This window comes from Capra hircus, chromosome 6 (assembly GCF_001704415.2).
Source record: "Capra hircus breed San Clemente chromosome 6, ASM170441v1, whole genome shotgun sequence".
Taxonomy (NCBI): Eukaryota; Metazoa; Chordata; class Mammalia; order Artiodactyla; family Bovidae; genus Capra; species Capra hircus.
In genome coordinates, this window is record NC_030813.1 from 103,879,445 (window position 1) to 103,905,196 (window position 25,752).

The following is a 25,752-nucleotide window of genomic DNA, read 5'->3' on the forward strand; positions in this document are numbered from 1 at the left end:
ATGTATGTTCAAAGTTTATTATGAACAATTTCAAATGTACACAAAGAGTTATAGCGAACCCCACTGTATCCATCAGCCGGATGATCAAAATGACTGTCACTCAGTGAAATGAAGAGCTTGTTTGGGGGAGTGCTGGATAGACACGGGAGGGGTTTGGCATCAGCTCAGGAAATGTGCCCTTGACGTGTTCAGCTGTGTTCACGGGAGCGACTCTGCTGCTAATTAGCTCCCGTTCAAAGCATGACACCATCACTGGTTGGCTTTCAGAGGTGTGTTTCCTGAAGTGAACTTGTCATTGGTTAATTAAGGAGATTTAAAACCAATTTTGGGGGCTTCCCTGGTGGCTCCGAAGTAATGCAGGAGACACAGGTTCGATCCCCGATCCATGAAGATCCCAGGTGCGCAGAGCAACGAAGCTCCTGCCCCACAATTCTTGAGCCCATGCTCTAGAGCCTGGGCGCCCGGCTCCTGAAATGCATGCGCCACAAGGGAAGTCACCAGAATGAAAAGCCCATGCACCACACCTAGAGAGTAGCCCCCGCTAACCACTAGAGAAAAGCCTGCACAGCTATGAAGGCCCAGCACAGCCAAAAATGAACAAGTAATTAAAAAACTAATAATTCTGGGATGCAGCTGTTACTCTGACTTCAGAGCTATCAGTTTTGCTAGGAAGGTGGGACTTCTTTTATCTAAGAAGGTGCTTTGTCTCCAGATGAAGAAACTAAGGTGATGAGGAACTTGCCCAAGGCCGAGGGTTGGCAGTCAAGGCGGAGACAGACTCAGTCTGACTTCTCCATCCACCCCATACCCACGATGCTATAGTGCCTCTCACAGGCCTGGGACTCTAACTGACCTGTCCACTTCCATATACATGGCCCACATTGCTCATCAACGCCACCACTCTTTCTGAGTCTAGATGAGACTTCAGAATCCATCTTAACACCGTACTATTGGCAGATGCTGTCAGTGGAGTTGGCCCGCAAGTAGTGACCTCTTTGCTGGCGCTGGTTTAAGCAATGGTATAAAAACTGTCATGGTACATCTCAGCTAAGTGATCTTCAATGCCTTTCTTCAATGATGTAAAAATAAATCTCCCCAGTTCTTAAGCTTGTGCTTAGAGACAGGAACATAGGGCTGAGAGCAGAGCCCAGACCCGATCTCAGACAGAGCTCCCTTGACTCCTGGCCATTTCAGAGCTGTGTGGCCTCTGGAAATCACTGCATTTCTCTGAGCTGCAGATGTGGTGTATGTCCCCCAGACTCACAGAGTCACTGCAGAGTCTGAACGGGGCGACATGGCCTGGCACTCTGCCTGCCTCTCATTTTGTTGCTCCAGTGGCCTTGTGTAGTCCATGCTCCTACCATCCTGAACTGGGCACTTTCCTCCGACGGCTCGGCATCAGCTCCTACTCTAGTGTCCCGCTGGAGGACCTTTCTCTGCTCCCCTGCCCCTCACTCAGCTGCCACTCCTGTGCTTCACCTGCTCGGAGCCAGGACCACACACTTTGCCCATGAACTCCCTGACTTCTGCACTTGACATGTGTGCTCTGCACATCCCTGAATCTCAGCCCCTGCAGCTGTGAACTGTGGGTGCCGTGACACCCACTTCTGGGAGTCCTTCAAAAGAAAAGAGAGTTCCCCACCCTCAACTCCAGAGCCCATTGGTTCACCCTGGGATGTGACCCCTCCCTATAGCAGAGGTGCCTTCTCCTAACAGCTGGTGTTTCAATCCTGGCTCCTTATTAAGGGGAGATTTGAGTCAGAAACCCCGTCTTCTAGGGAAGCTTCTCTGTGTAATTAAGGACCAACCAGCGACCATGAGGTCAGAAGGGACCCTCCGTGAGCCTGAGTGGCCTTCTTCTCCCTCTCCCGGGTCTCCCCTGCCTCTCTGTGCCTCGTGCTGGGCTCTCAGGACCAGGCTGCCTGGAGGTGTCAAAGTGGCAGCTAGTGTCACCTGAAAGTTAGTTCTGTAAAGTTTTCCTTCATTGTGTGAATAGGATCACTGGGAATAAATAGGTTCCCCACCTGGATTCCAAACAAGACAGAAAGGTTCTGGATTTCCTAAGTGGATGAGCTAAATACATCCTGAGTTAGGAAGGCTGACCCGCCCAGCCCCAGGCATTTCTGGATGGGTTGGGGGTCCAGGTAAAGCTCCCTGTGCCTGCTGACAGCCCTTCCGAGTGAGAGCAGAGTGGGCCCAAGAGCACGCCTGTGTGATTTACTGTCCATGCTAGAAAAGCATGTGAGCTCAAAGGGCCCTGGCTGCCGCCGCCTTTGGACCGCAGCCGTGTCTGGGGTGTGCAGGGACCCCCCCTGATGACCGCACGTGCCTTCTCTCTGAACAGTCGGAGACTCCTTCTCGGTCAGCTACACAGCCTCGCTGGAGGCCAGAGACGTCAGGAGTGGAGACATCCTGCTGCTTCCTGCTCAGCTCTCCTTCCAGAGTTCGTCGCCGGTATTGTCTGTGTTACTTGTGGTTCGTCTTGTCCTTGTTTTAGAAACCTCGAGCACAGTATCCGTTGTTCATGCTCTTCTTCCTTCCATCCTCCATTCATTCAGTGATGCCGAGTTCTGGATTAGTGAATGGGCCCTGGAATCTCACGCTTTGCCGTGAACCAGGCTCCCTTTTAGCTCCTTGTAACCTCTATGGACCGGATTATCAAGATATGTCATCCATAGACGTTAGTTTCTTTTTTTTTTTTTCGCCATGGTCTCATATTTATTTATACATGTCTACATAGTTTTTTGTCTCCCCTTTTTTAAAAATTTATTTACATAGACGTTAATTTCTCATCACCATGTCTTGTGTGTAATAAGCACTCAACCATATACTTTCTGTTGATATTGGTTTGCTAGAGCTGCTGTGAAAAGGTACTGTGGACCAGCTGGCTCACAAACAATAGAAATGTATTTGTTCATAGCCCTGGAGGCTGGAAGTTCAGGTCAGGGTGTGGGCAGGGTTGTCTTTCTGAGGCCTCTCTCCTTGGCTTGTAGACAGCTGTCTTCAACCTGTGTCTCACGTGGCCATCCCTCTGTGTCTGTCTGTGTCATAGTCTCCTTATAAGGACACTTGTCAGGTGGGGTTAGAGGCTACCGTGATGGCCTCGCTTTACCTTAATCACGTCTGTAAAGGTTCTATCTCCAAATTCAGACACATTCCAAGACACTGGGGTCAGGGCTTCAACCGTGGATTTGGGGGGGACGTAATTCAACCTGTAACCCATTACCATGAGTATTTGCATTTTTCATTCACTTTTTTGTCAATCCAGTGGGTGATGAATGTGGTTGTGTGTGGCCCGTGCTGTGTGCTGTGCACCCCTGGGGCTACAGAGAGGGAGATGTGTCCTTGTCCTCACGGAGACTGTGCTCTCGTTTTGTGTGTGTGTGTGTGTGTGTGTGTGTGTGTGTGTGTGTGTAAGCTGCTCAGTTGTGTTCTACTCTTTGCAACCCGCAGACTGTAGCCCGTCAGGCTCCTCTGTCCATGGACTTCTCCAGGCAAGAATACTGGAGTGTGTAGCCATTCCCTTCTCCAGGGGGTCTTCCCAGCCCAGGGATCAAACCTGGATCTGCTGTACTGCAGTTACTCTGGTCATTTTGTTCAGACTGCAGCCCCTGGAGGAAGTACTTTTCATAACAGTTGTGGAAAACGAGGCTCCCAGTGTAACTACTCCAGGTCACATGGCAAAACCAAAATCAGACCTCACAGCTGCCAGCTCCTTCCTTCCAAGGCTGAGAGGCCTGTGTGCGGTGTTTCTGCTACAATAAGAAAACTAATCCTGGATAAAATTAAATAAAATGAAAGATTCCATAAAGGTAAAGACCAGATATGAGAAAGCTGTATGAAACTGTCAGAAAAGACGAATGTCTCAGAAAACAATTAAGTGCAAAGTCAAGAACGAGAACAGAGAAGGATAAAAAAAGGGAAATAAAAGGCCCAGAAAAAAATACTATCTGAATTTCAAAGGACAGGCAACCAAATATGCTAAAGTCAAAATTTAAGATAAAGGCAACAGTCAGAAACCCAGTGAAATAAAAACTCCCTGTGTAGGGTCATTAAGATTTTAGACCAAGGCGGCCTCACACCTCCCTGAGGAGCCTGGGGAGGCTGGGTGGTGGGGGCAGTGGGAGGCGTGGAGTTGGGGCTCTCTGGCCGTCACCCCCTAATGGGTTCTGTCCATTGCTTTGCTTGGTGCCTGTGTGTGTTGTATCAACCCCATCACCCTGGTAACCCTCCATCCTCCCACTAGAATGTTGCTCCTTGAGACCCCATCGGTCTTATTCCCAATTTGTGTTCTTGGTGCCAAAAATAGAGCCCTGCACACAGTAGGTGCTCGGTAATTACTTGCTGAGTGAGTACATGAATAGAACGGTGAACTAATGATTCTTGGGCAGGTTTTTTTTTTTTGTCCTTTTTAATTTCTCTGAGCCTTTGGTTTCTCATCAATAAAAAGGGAGGCTGTTCCAGGTCTCCAGTCTCTTGTGGGGATAAAAGCGATGACTTTATATTTGCATGTGGCTTTCAGTTTCCTTTCCCTTCCAAGCCTTCGGAGCCCTCTCTCTGGACAGTTTTGTGGACAGAGTGGAGATTCTAGAGCTCCGGACTTGATGGTGTGTGTTCTAGGCTCCTCCCTGTTTGCATTAGTCTGTCAGCCTCGCCTTTCTTAGACCTGCCCTAGAAAAGGTTCCTAGAAAGCTCGGTGTTTGCTGAGCGGATAAGGGCTGGATAAGGCTCCTATGCCTCGTTCTCTAATTGATTCACCCAGTTTGGGTGACTCCTGGGCCTTCCTCTAGGATGGAGAGAAGGTCCAGTGTATTTGGAATTGAAAATGATCCAAGTCTGAGGGAAAATCTTGTCAACTCCACATAAGAACATGGGTCTGCTTTGCTTGTCGGCTGTAAAGAGGCTCACACTATAAATGGGAGAGTAAAGGAATTATTTAAAAATGCAGGTGCCCAGTGGGGTGAAATCCTTCATGTTGGCGTGGACTTGGTGTCTGGTACTTCAGAGGCTGAAATGCTGCCCTCGCTGTGTTTTTAGAACGGTTCAGTGTTTCTGAGCTTAAGTTTTCCCACTTGAGAAATGAGGGGGGGAGGTCAAAAGATTCCCTTCAAACTCATCTCTTCCAGTTCTGACATTTTAAAATGGTATGAGAGCAATAAAAATAGTTACTGCTTTCTAATCCTCACCACAGGAGGGAGGTACTGTCAGAAATGCACTGTGTTTGAGTCTGGAAACTACTTTCTCCAACTCACACACAGATATACATACATGTATACACGTGTGTACATAGGTATAGACACATGCACCTCACCTTCATACAAGGATACCTGAGACAGGACAGAGTTGCAGTGGAGGTCAAGAGGGAAGAATCTAGAACATTCATCTCCAGTTCCTTACTGTGTATTGTGTAAACATCCTACCCACCTTGTAAAACCATCACTGGATCTCACGTTGTCTTTGTTTCCCGGCTTCAGGGTTTGCTCTAAAACATGTTTCTTAAGCCTTGAAGTTTATATTATGGACGTAGGCTGATGGTTTCTGTTTTGCAAAAAGATGGAGACAGATGTGTAGCACACTTTCAGCCCCTCTCTGTTTGGACCTTGGGTGTCAAGAAACAGCAAGGACAGACCCAGAGGGAGAGAAGAGAGAGAGAGGAAGCTAGCCTTCGAACCTACTAGTTCAGAAGACCCTGAAACTCACAGGGCACCACAAATACTCTGCAGCACATACAATTCAGGAACAGAAAGGGCTAAGTGATTGCTTCATAGGTGTCTCTTCTTTAAAGACGTGTGTGTGTGTGTGTTTTAATTTCCATTGTTCTTCAGTTGCTAAGTTTGTGTCTGACTCTTTACGACCCTATGGACTGCAGCATGCCAGGCTTCCCTGTACTTCTCTATCTTTCGGAGTTTGCTCAGATTCATGTCCATTGAGTTGGTGATGCTATCTAACCATCTCATGCCTGTTTCTCCTTTGGCCTTCAGTCCTTTCCAGCATCAGGGTCTTTTCCAATGAGTCAGCTCTTTGCATCAGATGACCCAAGTATTAGAGCTTCAGTATCAGTCCTTCCAAAAATATTCAGGGTTGATTTCCTTTAGGATTGACTGGTTTGATCTCTTTGCAGTCCAAGGGACTCTCAAGAATCTTCTCTGGCACCACCATTTGAAGGCATCAAATCTTGGGTGCTCAGCCTTCTTTATGGTCCAACTCTCACATTCATTTCCCTCCTTAAAACATCAGCTTGTCCAGCTGGCCTGTGATGGGTTTGGGATGGCCCAGTGCTCCCAGTATAGCTGCCGTAACAACTGTAGGACCTGGATCAGGGGGTTTCCTGCTTTGGGTGGACCATCACTCAGGTTAGAGGAAAATGCCTCTAGAGTAGCCATGATAGAATTAAACAGGGGTTGCCTAGCTCACTTGCCTAGGTCAGTTGCCTAGCTCACTCTGGCTCCAAGTCTCCAGGCAAGGTTATCTACGATGATACAGCCACCACCATCACCACCTGCTACACCCAGCAGCACTCATACTTTCATAGCACTCTTCCTTATGGGCCAGGCACTCTTCTGATTCATCCTCACAGCCAGCCTACAAGATGAATAAAATTCCCACTGTACAGATGAGGAAACTGAGGCACAGAGAGGTCAGTACCTTGTCTGAAGCCAGAGTGCTGGGGAATGATGAAGCCCAGCATGAACCTGCATAATCTGCTTCCTCCCACTCCTCTGGACTGCCTTTCAGGTGCAAGATATTCTGCCTCCAACCCCAGAAAGAAGCATGTTCTCGTGTTGGGTCTCCTCAGATACCACGAGGTTGGACAGATAGCAGAGTAGATCATGAGAAATGCTGGACTGGATGAAGCATAAGCTGGAATCAAGATTGCTGGGAGAAATATCAATCACCTCAGATATGCAGATGACACCACTCTTATGGCAGAAAGTGAAGAGGAACTAAAAAGCCTCTTGATGAAAGTGAAAGTGGAGAGTGAAAATGTTGGCTTAAAGGTCAACATTCAGAAAACGAAGATCATGGCATCCGGTCCCATCACTTCATGGGAAATAGATGGGGAAACAGTGGAAACAGTGGCTGACTTTATTTTTCTGGGCTCCAAAATCACCACGGATGGTGACTGCAGCCATGAAATTAAAAGACACTTACTCCTTGGAAGGAAAGTTATGACCAACCTAGACAGCATATTAAAAAGCAGAGACATTACTTTGTCAACAAAGGTCCATCTAGTCAAGACTATGGTTTTTCCAGTGATCATGTATGGATGCAAGAGTTGGGCTATAAAGAAAGCTGAGCGCCGAAGAATTGATGCTTTTGAACTGTGGTGTTGGAGAAGACTCTTGAGAGTCCCTTGGACTGCAAGGAGATCCAACCAGTCCATCCTAAAGGAGATCAGTCCTGGGTGATCATTGGAAGGACTGATGATGAAGCTGAAACTCCAATACTTTGGCCACCTCATGCTAAGAGTTGACTCATTGGAAAAGACCCTGATGCTGGAAGGGATTGGGGGCAGGAGGAAAAGGGGATGACAGAGGATGAGATGGTTGGATGGCATCACCAACTCAATGGGCATGGGTTTGGGTGGACTCTGGGAGTTGGTGATGGACAGGGAGGCCTGGCGTGCAGCAGTTCATGGGGTCGCAAAGAGTCAGACACGACTGAGCAACTGAACTGAACTGGACAGATAGCAGTCATAACGCTCACCTTTTGTTCTCTATATTTTCTAAGCAGAGGAGTATTAGAAGGTATGGGAGTGGATGTTTAGGGTGTTGGAGCTTGGGAGGTCGAGAGCACTGGAATGAGAGGGGACCTCACTCACGTCAGAGCATGCAGTTCTCTCCTCCTTCCTGCAGGGCGCAGACCAGACCCTGCAGGAGAAGGTGGGTAGTTGCTCAGGGTCATTCCTTTCCCCTGACCTCACTCCCCTCCAAGTGTTTCACCACCTGGGTATGACGCCTGTGTTTCCCTGGCTATTAGGGGAACTGGTGTCTGGATTTCACACACGCCTCCGGGAGAGGAGGCATCACGGTTCCATAGACCTTTTCCCCTCAAGTGACTTTAAGACCACCGCCTGCTCTGACCACTCCCCCACCTCCGACAGTCAAGAACCCACTGTAGCTCCAGGTGGGTGGGTTGGAAACAGACCACTTGTTACCTGGTGTCTCAGATGCCAAAACCGGTTGACTGAACTGCCTTCTCTATGCTTTTTTCTAGAACAGAACCCAGCTAAGAGCCCCCTTCACCATAACAGCGGAAGAAAAGATCACGGTAAGATCAAGCCTCTGACCAGGACACCCACATTACCCACCCAGTGCATCTCTTTCTGTCTCTGGTCTGTGGTCTGTTGCTGTTCTCAGAGCCCAGGGGAGGGGCTCACTGCTGGCCTCAGCTTCCTAGACCTGAGCCGAGGCTGGGGGCTCCCTGCGGTCTGGGGTTCCCCAGTGGCCTGGGGGCTGTCTGGCTGGTTTTCTGAATACCCCTTCATCTGGGCAAGATGGATTAGTCACTGCCTGGGACCTGCTTGAGGCCCCACCCACCCATCTGTACATCTGTTCAGCGGGCTGGTACTTGCCTTTCAGTGTTTGCTTGTGGCCAGTGGGTGGTCCATGGTTTGTCTTCCCAGAGCTTCCCAAGGCCTAGAGACCTGCTTCTGCAGTCCACCACGAACACTTCTCCCTTTTTCTTCATCATTCGCTCACCCACAGCTCATGCATCCATTCATTCACGTGCTTGTCAAGTGTTTATTCATCATATAAACACAGTCCACATTTCTTCAACCCTCAGTGCATGCGTACTAAGTTGCTTCGGTCCTGTCCGACTCTTTGTGACGCTATGGACCGTTAGCTCACCAGGCTCCTCTGTCCATGGGATTCTCCAGGCAATAATACTGGACCAGTTGCTATGCCCTCCTCCAGGGGATCTTTAAGACCCAGGAATCCAACTCACGTCTCTTGTGCCTCCTGCATTGACAGGTGGATTCTTTACCACTAATGCCACCTGGGAAGCCTCCCAGTAATTATCAGGCCAAGGTGTTTACATTTGCTGAATCGTGACATCTTCGCTATAATCTTGGGGGATAGATTGAACTTTTAAATTGCCTCCATTTCTTATATGGGGAAACTGCGGCATGCCCAGGTCAAGGCATTTGCCCAAGGTCACATGACCATGTGTCAGGGCTCCCAAGACCACCCCCAGGTGCAGGGTTTCCCGAGGAGGACCCAAAGCACTGCACACATTGCTGTACTCAGGCTGATGTGTGATAGAGAAAGGTGCAGAGCAGAATCAGCAAAGGGAAGAGACATGTGGGATGGGCTCTGAAGACACCAAGTAGAGGCTTCCCAGATTCTCTCCCAGTGGAGACACGCAGGGCACGCTGAATTCCTCCAGCACGGAGTTGTGACATCACATGTGAACTCCTGTCCATCAGGGAATCATTAGAGACCCGGTGTCTGGCACCTCCCAGCAGGACAGTGTGTGTTGAGTGTAAACCACACCATATGCACAGCAGTTTAGGCCGTGAGCCCCACTTATCAGGGGATGGCGGGAACCCTCTGAAATCCGAGTTCCCAGACACCAGCCACAGCCCAGCACCTGGAGCAGCCCTCCCAGAGGACGGAAGCCTCAGGCCTTCTGCGTGAGCGCCTTTCTCCACAGCTGGTGTTAGAATGGGATTTGAACCCAGGCCCTTTGGTTCCAGAGCCCTGCTGTTGGGCAGTGGACCACACTGCCTCCTAGCAAGCCGAATTCCTGCAGAGAAGAGGCAGGAACAAAATCTGGGGCAGGCACACAGGTGTAGACAGTTCTGGCTGGTCCGTGCGTCCCCCACTGTGCCCTACATTGTGGGTGGCCCTTAACAGGTAAAGATCCCTGATTGGGCTGATTGTCATCATTGCCTGTGATTGCCCCTCAGCAGAGGAGGTAGCTGATGGTTGTGTGATTGCTATAAAGGTCAGAGAACATTCATTTAATCAATATTTATGAGCCCTTCCTCCATGGCCTGATAGCTCAGTTGGTAAAGAATCTGCCTGCAATGCAGGAGATCCCAGTTCAATTCCTGGGTCAGGAAGATCCCCTGGAGAAGGGATAGGATACCCACTCCAGTATTCTTGGGCTTCCCTGGTGGCTCAGCTGGTAAAGAATCCACCTGCAATGCAGGAGACCCCGGTTCGATTCCTGGGTTGGGAAGATCCTCAGGAGAAGGGAAAGGCTACCCACTGCAGTATTCTGGCCTGGAGAATTAGTCCATGGGGTCGCAAAGAGTCGGACACAACTGAACAACTTTCACTTCACCACTATGGCCCAGACCCTCTGACAAGGATGGAGGCGCACCATATCCAGGTCTTCAGGGCTGCCTCTGGCTCACGCATTGCCTTCAGGAGAAGCAGGAATAGGTGGCCCCCCAGGCTGCAGACAGCACGGGTCTGCAGCCAAAGTGCCCAGGTTCAAATCTTGTTCTAATACCAGCTATGCAGAAGGGCGTTCACACACAGGCCTGAGACTTCTGTCCTCTGGGAGTCCTGCTCCAGATGCCTGTTCCAGATCCATGGGTGCAAGGCTAGGCGGTGGAACAGTGGGTTGGATTTCAGCCCCACTGGTCCCTGGGCCAGGTAACCTCTGCCTGTGGATCATGTTCATAAAGGTCATTATCAAGTGGAGAGATGAGACGAGTCAGTGATGGCCCTATAGTGTTGTGGGGAAAATAAGCTTTTACGCCAGAAGCCTGACTCTGAATCCCTGTTCCCCGACTGATTGTATGGGACACTGGGCACGCTACTTACCTCCCTGGACTTCAGTATGCTAGCTGTAAAATGAGAATAATAACAATACCTGCTTTATAGGGTGATAACCACAGGAAATGGACTGAGGCAGGCAAAGTACTGAGCACAGTGCCTGGCATTCTCTACGTGCTCAGTAAGCCTCATCAATGTTATGAAACATGCGAACAATACTGTTGTGCAACTGTTCTGTATTAATTGTGTGTAAATGGTGTGTATCAGGGTCTCAAGCTCAACTTCCGTGAGAGTCACACCAGTGCTGCAAGTGTGTAAGTCAGGCCTATGGGAGATTCCAAGGTGCAGTGGAGTCTGCGGCAGCCTGGAGATTCAGACTGCCCATCACCCACTATCCGTGCCCCCACTTTGCAACATTAAACAAGAGGAAAAAAGCCAAACAGTGTACATCAGCTGTGACTGAATTTGTGAGGTTGTCCCAAAGAAAGGCAATGCCAAAGAATGCTCAAACTACCACACAATTGCACTCATCTCACACACTAGTAAAGTGATGCTCAAAATTCTCCAAGCCAGGCTTCAGCAATACGTGAACCGTGAACTTCCTGATGTTCAAGCTGGTTTTAGAAAAGGCAGAGGAACCAGAGATCAAATTGCCAACATCCGCTGGATCATGGAAAAAGCAAGAGAGTTCCAGAAAAAACATCTATTTCTGCTTTATTGACTATGCCAAAGCCTTTGACTGTGTGGATCACAATAAACTGTGGAAAATTCTGAAAGAGATGGGAATACCAGACCACCTGACCTGCCTCTTGAGAAGTCTGTATGCAGGTCAGGAAGCAATAGTTAGAACTGGACATGGAACAACTGGTTCCAAATAGGAAAAGGAGTACGTCAAGGCTGTATATTGTCACCCTGCTTATTTAACTTCTATGCCGAGTACATCATGAGAAACGCTGGACTGGAAGAAACACAAGCTGGAATCAAGATTGCTGGGAGAAATATCAATAACCTCAGATATGCAGATGACACCACCCTTATGGCAGAAAGTGAAGAGGAACTAAAAAGCCTCTTGATGAAAGTGAAAGAGGAGAGTGAAAAAGTTGGTTTAAAGCTCAACATTCAGAAAACGAAGATCATGGCATCCAGTCCCATCACTTCATGGGAAATAGATGGGGAAACAGTGGAAACAGCGTCAGACTTTATTGTTTTGGGCTCCAAAATCACTTCAGATGGTGCCTGCAGCCATGAAATTAAAAGACGCTTACTCCTTGGAAGAAAAGTTATGACCAACCTAGATAGCATATTCAAAAGCAGAGACATAACTTTGCCAACTAAGGTCTGTCTAGTCAAGACTATGGTTTTTCCAGTAGTCATGTATAGATGTGAGAGTTGAACTGTGAAGAAAGCTGAGTGCCAAAGAATTGATGCTTTTGAACTGTGGTGTTGGAGAAGACTCTTAAGAGTCCCTTGGACTGCAAGGAGATGCAACCAGTCCATTCTGAAGGAGATCAGCCTTGGGTGTTCTTTGGAAGGAATGATGCTAAAGCTGAAGCTCCAGTACTTTGCCACCTCATTCAAAGAGTTGACTCATTGGAAAATACTCTGATGCTGGGAGGGATTGGGGACAGGAGGAGAAGGGGACAACAGAGGATGAGATGGCTGGATGGCATCACTGACTCAATGAACGTGGATCTGAGTGAACTCTGAGAGTTGGTGATGGACAGGGAGGCCTGGCGTGCTGCAATTCATGGGGTCGCAAAGAGTCGGATGCGACTGAGTAACTGAACTGAAAACTGAACTGAACGTGACATAACATCATAGATCAAGTGGTACTGACAAGGTGCAGGGGAGCTGAGAGGACTCGGTGGATCGCAGGCCTCTTGGAAGAGGTGAGAGTTCAGTTGGAGCTTAAAAAAAAGGCTTAACTAGAGATGGAGGAGAGGTTTCTAAAATATGCAGCTGAAGATCTGACATCAAGGTTAAGCTTGTTTTCACTGTGGGTTGGACGTGAACCAAGATTTACTGGGTGCAAGCACAGTGCAGCATCAGACACGACTGAGCAACTAGCACACACACAAGCACAGTGCCTGGCACCATTAAGGTGCACGTAATGGCCCTTGCCAGGTAAAGTGTGTGAGCCACCAGGTTGGCTTGGGCACCTGCGAAGGTAATGTCATTATACTAGGAACATGTGTTGATGAACAGGAGAGCTTGGCAGTGAGGTAAAAGCTCCTCTGACATTTTCATCAAGCAGGTAAAACAATATTGGGTTGGCCAAAAAGTCTGAACTAACATCTTGGCCAACCCAGTACAAAGTAAACACATTATGTAACCCATTATGTAAGCTGGGATCTGCAACCCTTGGAAGAGACCCCGTTACTTCCTTGATTTTTTATTAATTTCTTGAGGGTGAAACTGACATCTGTCAGATAAGGCCTCAAGAAGTCCTCTCTGCCTCCTGGATGAACAGAGAGGAGAATAATCACTCCACCCTGTGCTGGACATTGAGTGCAGGTGTTCTTTTTTTAAAAAAAATTTTGTTGAAGTATAGTTGATTTACAGTGTTGTGTTAATTTCTGTTGCACATCAAAGTGACTCAGTTATACATAAATATTCTTTTTCATATTCGTCCATATCACAGGATATTGAATATAGTTCGCTGTGCTCTATAGTAGGACCTTGTTTATCCATCCTGTGTATAATAGTTGCGTGGAGGTGTTCTGATTCACTCCAGCTTCTTATAGTAAAGCTGGGCATCCTGCCAGGCACTGGGAGAACAAGTCACCATATTTTACTCCAAGGATCTGGATCTAATCAAGAGTGAGACATTTAAACCAATTGGTATGTCATCCAAATTCATTTAGAGTGTAATTCCTGTAAGAATAATAGTGGAATTGGGGGGAGGAATGTGATCAAATCAACCAAAGTTTCATCTGAAAATATAAATGTATGAGGCTAGATGAGAAATTGTTAAAATGAAGAATAGCATGGGAAGATTTGCCATATCAGATATGAAAAATTAGAAAGCTGCGTTAACACTATATGCAGGTCTTGCAAGAGAAACTAGACCAGTGGATCAAAACAGAGTATCTACATATATGTGTATCTGATAAAATGATATTTCAACTTAATGGGGAGAGAATGTTTCATTTATTAATTTGGGGAGCAATTGACTGGATCTTCTGGAAAAAAAATGAAGATGAATTCCCTCAATAGATATAAATCTAAATAGATGAAACAGTTTGTAAAAAGTAAATCCTGGTTAATATGCTATGGGAAAAAAAAACATTGAGGAAAATCATGGCTATTGTTACTCTGCTTATTTAACTTATATTCAGAGTACATCATGTGAAATGCTGGGCTGGATGAAGCACAAGCTGGAGTCAAGATTGCTCGGAGAGATGTCAACAACCTCAGATATCCAGATGACACCACCCTTATGGCAGAAAGTGAAGAGGAACTAAAGTGCCTCTTGATGAAAGTGTGAAAGGGAAGGAGAGTAAAAAAGATGACTTAAAATTCAACATTCAAGAAATGAAGATTATGACATCCAGTGCCATCATTTCATGGCAAATAGATGGGGAAACAATGGAAACAATGAGAGACTTTATTTTCTTGGGCTCCAAAACCACTGCAGATGGTGACTGCAGCCATGAAATTAAAAGACACTTGCTCCGTGAAAGAAAAGCTATGACCAACCTAGACAGCATATTAAAAAGCAGAGACATTACTTTACCTACAACGGTCCATCTAGTCAAAGCTATGGTTTTTCCAGTAGTCATGTATGGATGTGAGAGTTGGGCTATAAAGAAAGCTGAGCTTTTGAACCCTGGTGTTGGAGAAGACTCTTGAGAGTCCCTTGGACTGCAAGGAGATCCAACCAGTCCATCCTAAAGGAAATTAGTCCTGGATATTCATTGGAAGGACTGATGCTGAAGCTGAAGTTCTGATACTTTGGCCACCTGATGCGAAGAGCCTACTCACTGAAAAAGACCCTGATGCTGGGAAAGATCGAAGGCAAAAGGAGAAAAGGACGCCAGAGGATGAGATGGTTGGATGGCATCGCTGACTCTATGGACATGAGTTTGAGCAAGCTCCGGGAGACAGTGAAAGACAGGGGAGCCTGATGTACTGCAGTCCTTGGGGTCACAAAAAGTAGGACAGGACTGAGTGACTGAACAACAACAGCAATGTCTTTATGATGTATTGTTGTTCAGTCACTCAGTCCTGTCCGACTGAGCATATAGGTTAAATAAGCAGGCTGACAATATACAGCCTTGCCATTTCCTACTCCAGCTTTTTACGATATATAAAGAGCTCCTATTAGTTTATAAGATAAAAAATGCCTCTGTAAGTAGCTATGTATGATATGAGAATTTCTCAAATGCAAGGATTTACAATATGTGCCCTTTAGCACAGTGGAGGGAACTTATAACTCTGCTGGCAAAATCATATGACTTTGGGTTTCACTCAGAGGGCTTCCCAGGTGGTGCCAGTGATAAAGAACCTGTCTGCCAATGCAGGAGACACTAGAGATGCAGGTTCGATCCTTGGGTCAGGAAGATCCCCTGGAGTAGGAAATGGCAACCCACTCCAATATTCTTGCCTGGAAAATCCCATAGGCAGACGAGCCTGGTGGGTTATAGACCATCGGGTTGCAAAGAGTCGGACACAACTAAGCGTATATGCACACGCAAACATACACACACACACACACACACACAGAGAGAAGGCTGGAGGCATGCAGTGACATTTCATCAATCTGCCTTCTCCATGTTACATCTTGTTTGAATGACTACCCCAGCCTCCTGCCTGTCCAGTCCTGCTCTCCTCCAACCCCTCCTCCTGAAACACCAGCCTGCTCACTTTCTATTCTGGAGGGGCTCCCCACTGCCTGCTGATAAAGCCCAGTTCCCTTAGGTGGTATTCAGTCTCAATCAAAAATGGTGGCCTCTGCTATATCGCAGTGCCATGGGGTTCCTGTGTTTCCCACTTCACTCTGGTTTTACATATGCTGATCTTTTCTTTCCTGTCTTCTGGGTAGCTTGCATACATCCTATGGGAACCCTGACCAATTTTCTCCACCTCCGTGATTCCTTCACATCTCCCAAGCATGCTGGTGGCACCCCTCACTGGGATCCAGTGACAGTGGGACATCCGATAAACCTTGTCACTCTGTGACTTTGAGATTTTTCCTCTTGTTAGCACTTAATACATTTTTATTGACATCAGAGTAGAATTTTTGCCCAGGGACAGACTTTAAAGATTACCTAGTTTTACGTCCTCATTTGAGAATTAAAAAACTCCTAGGTCCGGAGATGCTCTGGGCACTGGCCAAGGTCCTGAAGCTTGATGACAAACATTGAGGAATGGAATCATGCTCTGTGGTTCTGCAATCCAAGCTTCGTTCGCTAGATTGTAACTTAACAGCTCTGTTAGTGTGTGTGGTTACCTGCAAGCTCTGGCTCCTGCCAGAATTGTGAGAGTTTCTGCAGTCAGAGCTGCCCCGCAAGGGCTGTGGGACCACAGCCCTCTGCTTCCTCAAGCAGTGGAAGGATCTTAGTGAAATTACTCCTAAAATCTTCTCTAGGGAAATCAATATGGTCTCCCTTTCAGACCCTTTCTGGTTTGGGGAGGGGATGGGACTTAATGTATGTCCATTGTGGACATTTTAAAGAAACCACCACTCTACACGCACGCACACACACAGAGAAAGAGAGACAGACACAGGGAGGAAATTAGAATTACCTTCTAGGCTTGCCGCCAGAGATAACTATTGTTAACATGGTGGTTTCTTGCTTTCCACAAGTGTATGAATGCATTTCTTACATAACTGAAGTCAAATTGTATAAACAGTTTTTCCTCATGCTCGTGTAACTTTTTATTGGATTTTAAGCACTTAAAGCATTTCTTTTGAAAGTCTTTTTTTGGTCTGGCATTGCTCTTCATAAATAACAATGGTGAAACTCATCAAAGGAATCTGCTACCAGCTCATATGTGATTAAAGAGGTGGTAATAACAGATGATTCTTTTCCAGAGATGAGAAAGAAAGTTAGTGGGGATGTTGGGGATGGGGAGGCTGGGGTCACTGAGCCACCTCCTTTTCTTTATTCTTAGATAATGAAGTTTAAGATAAATAGGCTCTTTGAAATCTGTGCTTCAGATGATTAGTGGAATTTGTCTGCAAGATTTTTGCCCTTATTTTACAGATGCAGAAATGCAGTTTAGGGAGGGGGAGGCTCAGGGTCCCCCCTGTGTGGTGGAGGGCAGAACTGAGAGCTGAACCCCCACTTAGGGTCTCAGTTCAGTCCCTCAGTCGTGTCCGACTCTTTGCGACCCCGTGGACCGCAGCAGGCCAGGCCTCCCTGTCCATCACCAACTCCCGGAGTTTACTCAGACTCATGTCTATTGAGTTGGTGATGCCGTCCAACCATCTCATCCTCTGTTGTCCCCTTCTCCTCCCACCTTCAATCTTTCTCAGCAATTATGGCCTAGGTCCATGGTATTTATGAGTATGTTCTACTGCTTCTCACAGCCTTGTTTCTGATCCTCAGCATCCAGGTTTGCCTTCCTCCAGGCTGAAGCCACACAGTAGCCAGATTTCTATTTCTAAAACACTGATCTGACCATGTTATTTCCTGACTTAAAACCCTGCCGTGATCTCCCATAAGCCCATAGAAAGATGTTGCATGTTGCTAACCCACTGTGTTGGAACTGGACTGTGTCTCTTGCTATGTGCAGGTCCTGCTCATGCCCTTCTCTCTGCCTGGCTTGCCCTCCTCCTGGCCTGGCTCATTGCCCTCTGCCCACAGTCACCTCTTGGAAGGTCTTCCTTGTCTTTTGAGCTGAGCCAGGGGCTGTCCCTCCTCCCACCCCAGTCCTCAGGTTTTCCCCCTCACCTCAGCCACACATGTCACCCCACCTACTCCAGAATTCTTGCCTGGGAAATCCCATGGACAGAGGACCCTGGTGGGCTGCAGTCCATGGGGTTGCAAAAGAGTTGGACACAGTGGCTAAACAACAACAGCAGTGATTAGAAAGGAATTACTTGGCCTCTGGTGAAAGATCAATGAAAAAAAAAAAAAAAGAAGAAGAAGAAAAAAAAAAGTATAATTTATAGCATATCGAAAAAAAAAAAAGAAAGATCAATGAAAATGTTGATAGTTAAACATAGTGTTGAAGGGACTGAGAAGGCTTTTGACCAGAGACTCAGGAATTCTAAAGTTCTGCCTTACTAGTCACACCCTAATAAGGTGAGCTGGGTGCTCAGAGAGAGTATCAGAATGTTTACAGTGGCACAAGCCCCTGACAGTTCAAGGCAGGGCTCCTGGTAAAAGGCCAGGCTGGAGCCTGAGCCCTATGGAGGCAGCTGTGGTGTGAAAGCTATTCGTCTACACCTTGCGATGTGAATCCTGGGTCTACTGCTTACTAGCTCTGTGACTTTAGGCCATCTATTTAACTTACCTGTATTTGGTATTATTATTTGAAAATATGGATTAAAGTAATGCCCACTTTATAATATTGCTGTGGGGAGTGAATGGATAATGCATGTAATGCACTTGGAACTATCCCTGGTGCTCAGAATCTGGTCAATATATATTAGCTACAGTGATGGTGGTGATAATGGCGATAATGATGTGGCTGGTGGTGATGTTAATGATGGTGATATGAGTGATTCTAGGGAGCTTCTTCCTTCTCATAAAACAAAGTCTTGAGATTCATTCTTCTTTGGTCATTTATATGAAGGAGGAAAGTTGAAGAGTGGAGGGACTGTGGGCAAGTCAAGGGAGGACCTAGCTTAACTTAGCAACACAGATAAATGGAGAAGGCTAAAAAGAAGAAAGTGAGAGTTGTGAGTGGGCTTGCCCCAAGGAGGCAGTCTTTACCTAGGTGTACTTATCACCTCACATTGGAAAGTAGAAATTGCAGGAGAGAAGGGGAGAAAGATGGTGTGGTCTGCAGAGCCGGCCTGGCTTTTCCCTCTTCCTAAATATATAGGCATTCATTCCTGCAGCCACGTTGTTATTAATGTATTAAGCTCCTGCTCCCCACACTGCCTCTGATCTTTAAGTTATCTTGGCCATACAACTGATTAAGGAGGGCGAGATCTCAAGGTGGAGATTCAGAGAAGGTGGAGGTTGGAAGAAGAGGTTGGTGGCCTGTCTCAGCTGTTCCACTTCATGAAGTAGGAAGGGGAGGGAGGGAGGGAGGGAGATTTTGATTAGGAGAATGAGTTAGTTCTGTTTCTGCCTTTTTTAGTACATTGATCCTGCCTGCCTAAAGTTATGTGCCAGTATTTTCTTCTAGTTCTCATCCATCATGTAAGCAACTTCTACCGTGGTATGGGAGGTTGGGACTAAAAATGTGCTTAGAAAACCAGACAGCCCCCTGGATGGTAAGTGGTCTGATGTACGAGGGGAAAACACAGAGTTTGGAGTCAGACCAAGCTGTGTTGCTCTTTGGCTGTGGACTTTGATTAACTATTTGAACTCTCTGCATCTCCATTTATCTCTCAATGGAAAGGGGATAATACACCCCTCACCAGATTGCTGAAGATTGATGGAATGAGATAAAGCACTAGCTCACTTTGTTCATTTCCTGAGGCTGCCACAGCAAATGATCACCAAACTTAGAACAGCAGAAACATTCCCACACCGTTCCCAAGGCTAGGAGACTGAAATCAAAGTGTCGGCAGGGTTTGGCTCCCTTCGAAGGCTCTAGGGAAGAATCCTTCCTGGCTTCTGTCTAGCTTCAGGTGGCTCTTGGAAATCCTTCCTCAACTGTAGCTGCATCACTCCCATCTCTGCCTCCGTGACCCCATGGTCTTTTCCCTGTGTGTGTCTGTCTCCAAGCCTCCATCTGCTTAGAATGTACCATCACTGGGTTCAGGATCCACCCTAATCCAGTATGGATTGGGCTTTCTAGGTGGTGCTAGTGGTCAAGAATTCGTCTGCCAGTGCAGGAGACATAGAGACGTGGGTTCGATCCCTGGGTCAGGAAAATCCCCTGGAGTAGGAAATGGCAACCAATTCCAGTATGCTTGCCTGGAAAATTCCGTGGGAAGAAGAGCTTGGCAGGCTATAGTCTGTGGGGCTGCAAAGAGTCGGACATGACTGAGCGACCAGACACAATCCCATATAACCTCATCTTAACTTGATCACGTCTACAAAGACCTTGTTTCAAAATAAGGTCACATGCAGAGGTACTGGGGGTAAGACTTTAGTATGTCTTTATGGACGGCACAATTTAACCCCCTACAGGCACCTAGCCTAGAATGGCATATTGTAGGTGATCGAATGTCATTAACGTCCTTCACCTCTCCATTATTCTCCCTACAGCTGAAAAAAAAAAAAAGTTTGCCTTCTGTGAAAGAAAAAACCTTGAAAACAGATCACTGATCTACAGCCTTTTCTCTTTAGACACAGACATTTTGTCTCTTTTCCATCAGTATTTTAATATAAGCTCTGTGAACTGCTTTTCATATGTATTGATTTGTTTTTTCTTATCTGGTAGGTACACAAATCAGGGCTCAGAGGGCTGTGGCCAGCACAAATGGAGAACTTGCATTTCAATTTGGTGCTAATCAAAATGTAAGATTTAGAATCAGGGTGTTTGCATCTGAAAACAGAATTGGTTTTCTGATCATCTCTGATAACAGCCTCTGTGGACAGAGGCTGATTCATCATAGGTGAGTTGTATGTGGCAACATGCTTGTATTCAGGTTTCAATAACCATCAGGACCAAAGCTCCTAGTTCTGACATAACTTGGCTTTGATTGTCTAGAAGGTCAAGTTGACCTTGTTCATCTGTGAGATAAATTTAACCTTAACTACATACAGACTGCATTGGGATCTCAGGAATGAGAAATGGGTTAGTTGTCTCCCAGCTCCTAAATAATGTGTTAAATGTTCCCATATTCTGCAACCATTGTTTTAATTGAAGTGTATTGATTTACAATGTTGTTTTAGTTTCAGGTGTACAGCAAAGTGATTCAGTTTTGCATATATATATCCTTTTTCATATTCCTTTCTCTTATAGTTTATTACAAAATATTGAGTATAGTTTTCTGTGTTGTACAGTAGGTCCTTATTGGTTATCTGTTTTATATAGATTAGGAAGTATATGTTAGTCTCAAACTATTTATCTCTACCCCGCTTACCTCTTTGGTAACCATAAGTTTGTTTTCTATGTCTTTGTGTCTATTTCTGTTTCATAAATAAGTTCATTTATATAATTTTTAAAAATGATTACACTTGAAAGCTTTATCATATGATACTTGTCTTTCTCTGTCTGATTTAACTTCACTTAGTATGATGATCTCTAGATTTCACCCATGTTGCTGCAAATGGCATTATTTCATTCTTTATTAATGTCTGAATAATATTCCATTGCGTATATCTTCTTTATCCATTCATCTGTCAATGGATGTTGATTGCTTCCATGTCTTGGCTATTGTAAATTGAACATTGAGCACTGAGGTCTGCAGTCATTTTGAATTAAGCTTGCTGTCACAGGTTGGCTTCTTTGGAAGCAGGTGCTGAGATAGGGTTTGAGTATAACATAGTAGCCAGTGTGCAGAAGAGTTAACATAGCTGACCCGAGTTGGCTATCCTAAGAAAGGCCAGCTTACAAGGTGAGTCCTTGGCTGGCACTTGGGAACTTGGATTTCAGGACGATCCTCACCATTTACCGAACTAAGAGTGGCTCACGTTGCCTAAAGTGTTCTTATAAACAATATATTTTATGTTGAAAATGTTTTGTCTTCTTCTGGGAGCCTGGAATTTTGGTACATGCTTCCCAGGTGGCACTAGTGGTAAAGAACCCAGGAAACATAAGAGCCATGGGTTTGATCCCTGGGTCAGGAAGAGCCCCCAGAGAAGGGCATGGCAGGCTACGATTTGTAGGGCCGCAAAGGATCAGGCATGACTGAAGTGACTCAGCACACACACACGGTAGCAGGCAGAGGATGCCTGCGTGACCAGTCCTGAGTAAGACCCTAGTTGCATGTGTGCCTGTGTGCTCAGCCACTCAGTCATGTCTGACTCTCTGTGACCCTGTGGACTGTGGCCGCCAGGCTCCTCTGTCCACGGGATTCTCCAGGCAAGAATACTGGAGTCGATTGCCATTTCCTACTCCAGGGCTTGTTGTTGTTGTTCAGTCACTAAGTCGTGTTCAACTCTTTGCAACCCCTTGGACTGCAGCACACCAGGCCTTCCTGTCCTCTAGTATCTGTAGGCCTCCACCCCTGCCACTTCTCCAGGGGTACCAAGTCTCAAATGAGTTTCCCTAGTGGACAGCATTTCACATGGGTCATCACGCTGATTACTGGAGGAATTAAGTCTGTCCTGTGTGACCACTGGGAGAAGACGCTGGAAACTTGCTCTTGGTTTCCACTGGACTTTGCCCCACGTGCCTTTTCCCATTGCTGATTTTTCTTTGAATCCTTTCACTGTAATCATAGTGTGAGGATGACTATATACTGAGTCCTGTGAGTCTTCGTGAATCATTGAACCCAGGAGGTGGTCATGGGGTTTCCCCCATCATAATCAGATCACCTGTGGAGGGGAGGAGTGGGGAGCAGGACTGGGCAGAGGAAATGTTTCAGTTTTGCAAAATGAAAAAGTTCTGGAGGTGGTGGTGATGTGTGGTCGTACTTAACATAACTGAAATGTACACTTTAAAATGACTAAAATGGTAAATGTTATATAATGTGTGTTTTGCTGCATTTTAAACATAATTCATAATCTTCTTGTAAGTGGTTGAGCATTCAGAACTTAAAACTCCTAGAAAGCAAGATTCTTTTAAGAGGTCATCAGGCACACTAAAAGACAGTGGAGTGGCACCATCAGTATTCTGAGGGAAAAAGGTTTTGGACCTTGGACTCAGCCAAGATAACAATCACATGAGTGCAGAGTAACATGAGAAATAAAAGCATGTTCTACACAAATTTACTTGAGAGCACACAAATATGGAAAATACTCTTATCAAACTAAAAAAAAAAAAAAAAAAAAAACAAGAAAAAGTGAGGAATGGATTCCAAAACGTAGCTTTTCTTTAATCAGTAATATAACAATCTTATAGAAGGGACTTCCCTGGTGGCTCAGTGGTGAAGAACCCGCCCGCCAATGCAAGAGACACAGGTTCTATCCCTGGGTTGGGAAGATCCCCTGAAGAAGGAAATGACTACCCAATCCAGTATTCTTGCTTGGGAAATCCCATGAACAGGGGAGTCTGGCAGGCCGCAGCCTGTGGGGTCACAAAGAGTTGGATATTACTTAGTGACTGAGCATGCGTGGAATACAGAAAGCAGTAAAGAGAGACCTCCAGTGACAGCAGTGCAGCAAGCCTAGAAGGTGGCCAGTCCTGGGTAGATCAGAATGTCAGAGAGCTCCTGGAGTGATGACGTTAAGGAGCAACAACAACAACAAAATGACTCCCTGCAGCAACTAGTATCATTAAGGAAATGGATGTCACACCAGGAAGAAAAAAGAAAAGCAATGAGAAACCCCAGGGAAAACAAAAAGTTACGCAAGGAAGTGTTGGTCCAAATTGAAGTTTTCTAAAAATATGTCATGATTTTGAAAACTGATAGGGTAAGAAAGGGCACTGCATTAAAAATATGTCACTTTTAGGGGCATATATTGGGCTTCCCTAGTGGCTCAGACAGTAAAGATTCTGCCTGCAATGCAGAAGATCTGGTTGTGATCCCTGAGTCGGGAAGATCCCCTGGAGAAGGGCATGGCAACCCACTCCAGTATTCTTGCCTGGAGAATTCCATGGACAGAGGAGCCTGGCGGGCTACAGTCCGTAGCGTCACAAAGAGTTGGACCTTACTGAAGTGACTTAGCATACACACGCACACAGGGGTGTATATTTAGTTACACAGGATTACATTCAGTTAATTTGAGTGAATTTGCATATCCATTCATATGCAGTGAATACATATGTCTAATCATACTCGTGATAGTCTTTAATTTTTTTATTTTTAGAATTAACTTATAAACCACCACAAAGACTTAATTGTGATTGCAGAATATACATACATATTTGGAGAAGGCAATGGCACCCCACTCCAGTACTCTTGCCTGGAAAATCCCATGGATGGAGCAGCCTGGTAGGCTGTAGTCCATGGGGTCGCCAAGAGTCGGACACGACTGAGTCACTTCACTTTCACTTTTCACTTTCATGCACTGGAGAAGGAAATGGCAACCCACTCCAGTGTTCTTGCCTGGAGAATCCCAGGGACAGGGGAGCCTGATGGGCTGCTGTCTATGGGGTTGCACAGAGTCAGACACAACTGAAGTGACTTAGCAGCAGGTATGTATAAAATAAACAATAAATTCTGGAGGGCAGAAGTAGTGAAAAGAGAGATGGAGGAGGAAAATACTGGGCTTTAGTTTCATGACGTTTCTTAGTAAGAAGACAAGAAATATTCTCTAAATTTAATGCCATAAAAATTGAGTTTCAACTTTTCAAAGTTAGGCAAAGATAGCTAACTGAATATAACTATTAAAATTGGGAGGAAGTGTAAGGAGGGATATAAAGCCTTTGGGAGGTAACAAATCCTTCCGATTTTTAGGGTAAAAATTCATGACCTAAATCACATCTGTCATAGCAGGAATTCATAAACAATGTGTAATGCTGATAAATCGAGAAATAAAGATGCATGTGTAATTTTTAGCATATTTAAGTTAACTAACCATTCTGGTTCACTAAACTATAGAAACTAAAACCAGTATCTATCTATCTATCTATCTATTTATTTATTTATTTATTTAAATTTTAAAATCTTTAATTCTTACATGCGTTCCCAAACATGAACCCCCCTCCCACCTCCCTCCCCATAACATCTCTCTGGGTCATCCCCATGCACCAGCCCCAAGCATGCTGTATCCTGCGTCAGACATAGACTGGCGATTCGTTTCTTACATGATAGTATACATGTTAGAATACCATTCTGCCAAATCATCCCACCCTCTCCCTCTCCCTCTGAGTCCAAAAGTCCGTTATACACATCTGTGTCTTTTTTGCTGTCCTGCATACAGGTAAAACCAGTATCTATTTAAATATCTAACCCTGTGGGAAGTAGAGTTAGAAGAGGGAGCAGAAGGTCACATAGGTTATTCACTTTTCTTTTTAAACCCTTGCCTTCTGTCAAAAACCCCGTTTGTCCCACTGGCATGCATGTGTTACCCTTCTTCTCAAAATTTATAAAATGGCTGAATGATTGCCCATTATATGGATAGAATAATTCATAGAATCTGAAAATATTTAACCATTCTCCACATTGTGGAGCATTTAGGATACATCCACATTTGTAATTTTATTTAATGTTCTTAAAAACAGTCTTATATGTAAGTAAATCTTCTGTCCATATCAACCAACCTGTGTGTAAACTTTTTTTTTTTTTTACTTTATTTATTTTAATTGGAGGCTAAGGAACAGGATGGGGAGGGAGGTGGGAGGGGGGTTCAGGATGGGTAATACATGAAAACCCATGGCTGATTCATGTCAATGTATGGCAAAAACCAATCTGTGTGTAAACTTTTTTTTTTAATATGATCCATTTTTAAATTCTTTATTGAATTTATTACAATATTGTTCGATGTTTTGGTTTTTTGGCTGTGAGGTATATGGGTTCTTAGCTCCCTAGCCAGGGATCAAACCTTCAAACCCCTGCATTGGAAAGTGAAGTCTTAACCACTGGACCACAAGGGAAGTCCCTGTGTGTAAACTTTTATGTATAGCTTTGAATTATCTCCTGAGGCATGAACCCTAGATGTGAGGGGTGGACATTTTAAAGCCCCTTGTTAAGGACACAGACATTTTTTCCCTTTCATTTTTGAGTATAGACATTTTGGTAAAAACTCAAGTACCATCAAAATGGGAGGCTCTCTCAGGCCAGGCCTATTTTCTTTTCTTTTTCTTTTAGCTATTTAGTTAATTAATTTATTTCAGCTGCACCAGATCTCAGTTGCAGCATGCAGACTCTTAGTTCTGGCATTTGGGATCTAGTTCC

General features: G+C 45.5%; 1 protein-coding gene across 1 annotated transcript in view; it reads left to right on the forward strand.

Moving 5' to 3' along the window:
* EVC2 (EvC ciliary complex subunit 2) overlaps positions 1–25,752 on the forward strand; it is a 157,295-nt gene that overhangs the window by 19,291 nt on the left and 112,252 nt on the right. Inside the window, exons 6-7 of the mRNA XM_005681893.3 lie at positions 2,345–2,454; positions 8,218–8,271. Of these exons, the coding sequence (XP_005681950.3) occupies positions 2,345–2,454; positions 8,218–8,271 (164 nt within the window). The remainder of the gene's footprint in view (positions 1–2,344; positions 2,455–8,217; positions 8,272–25,752) is intronic.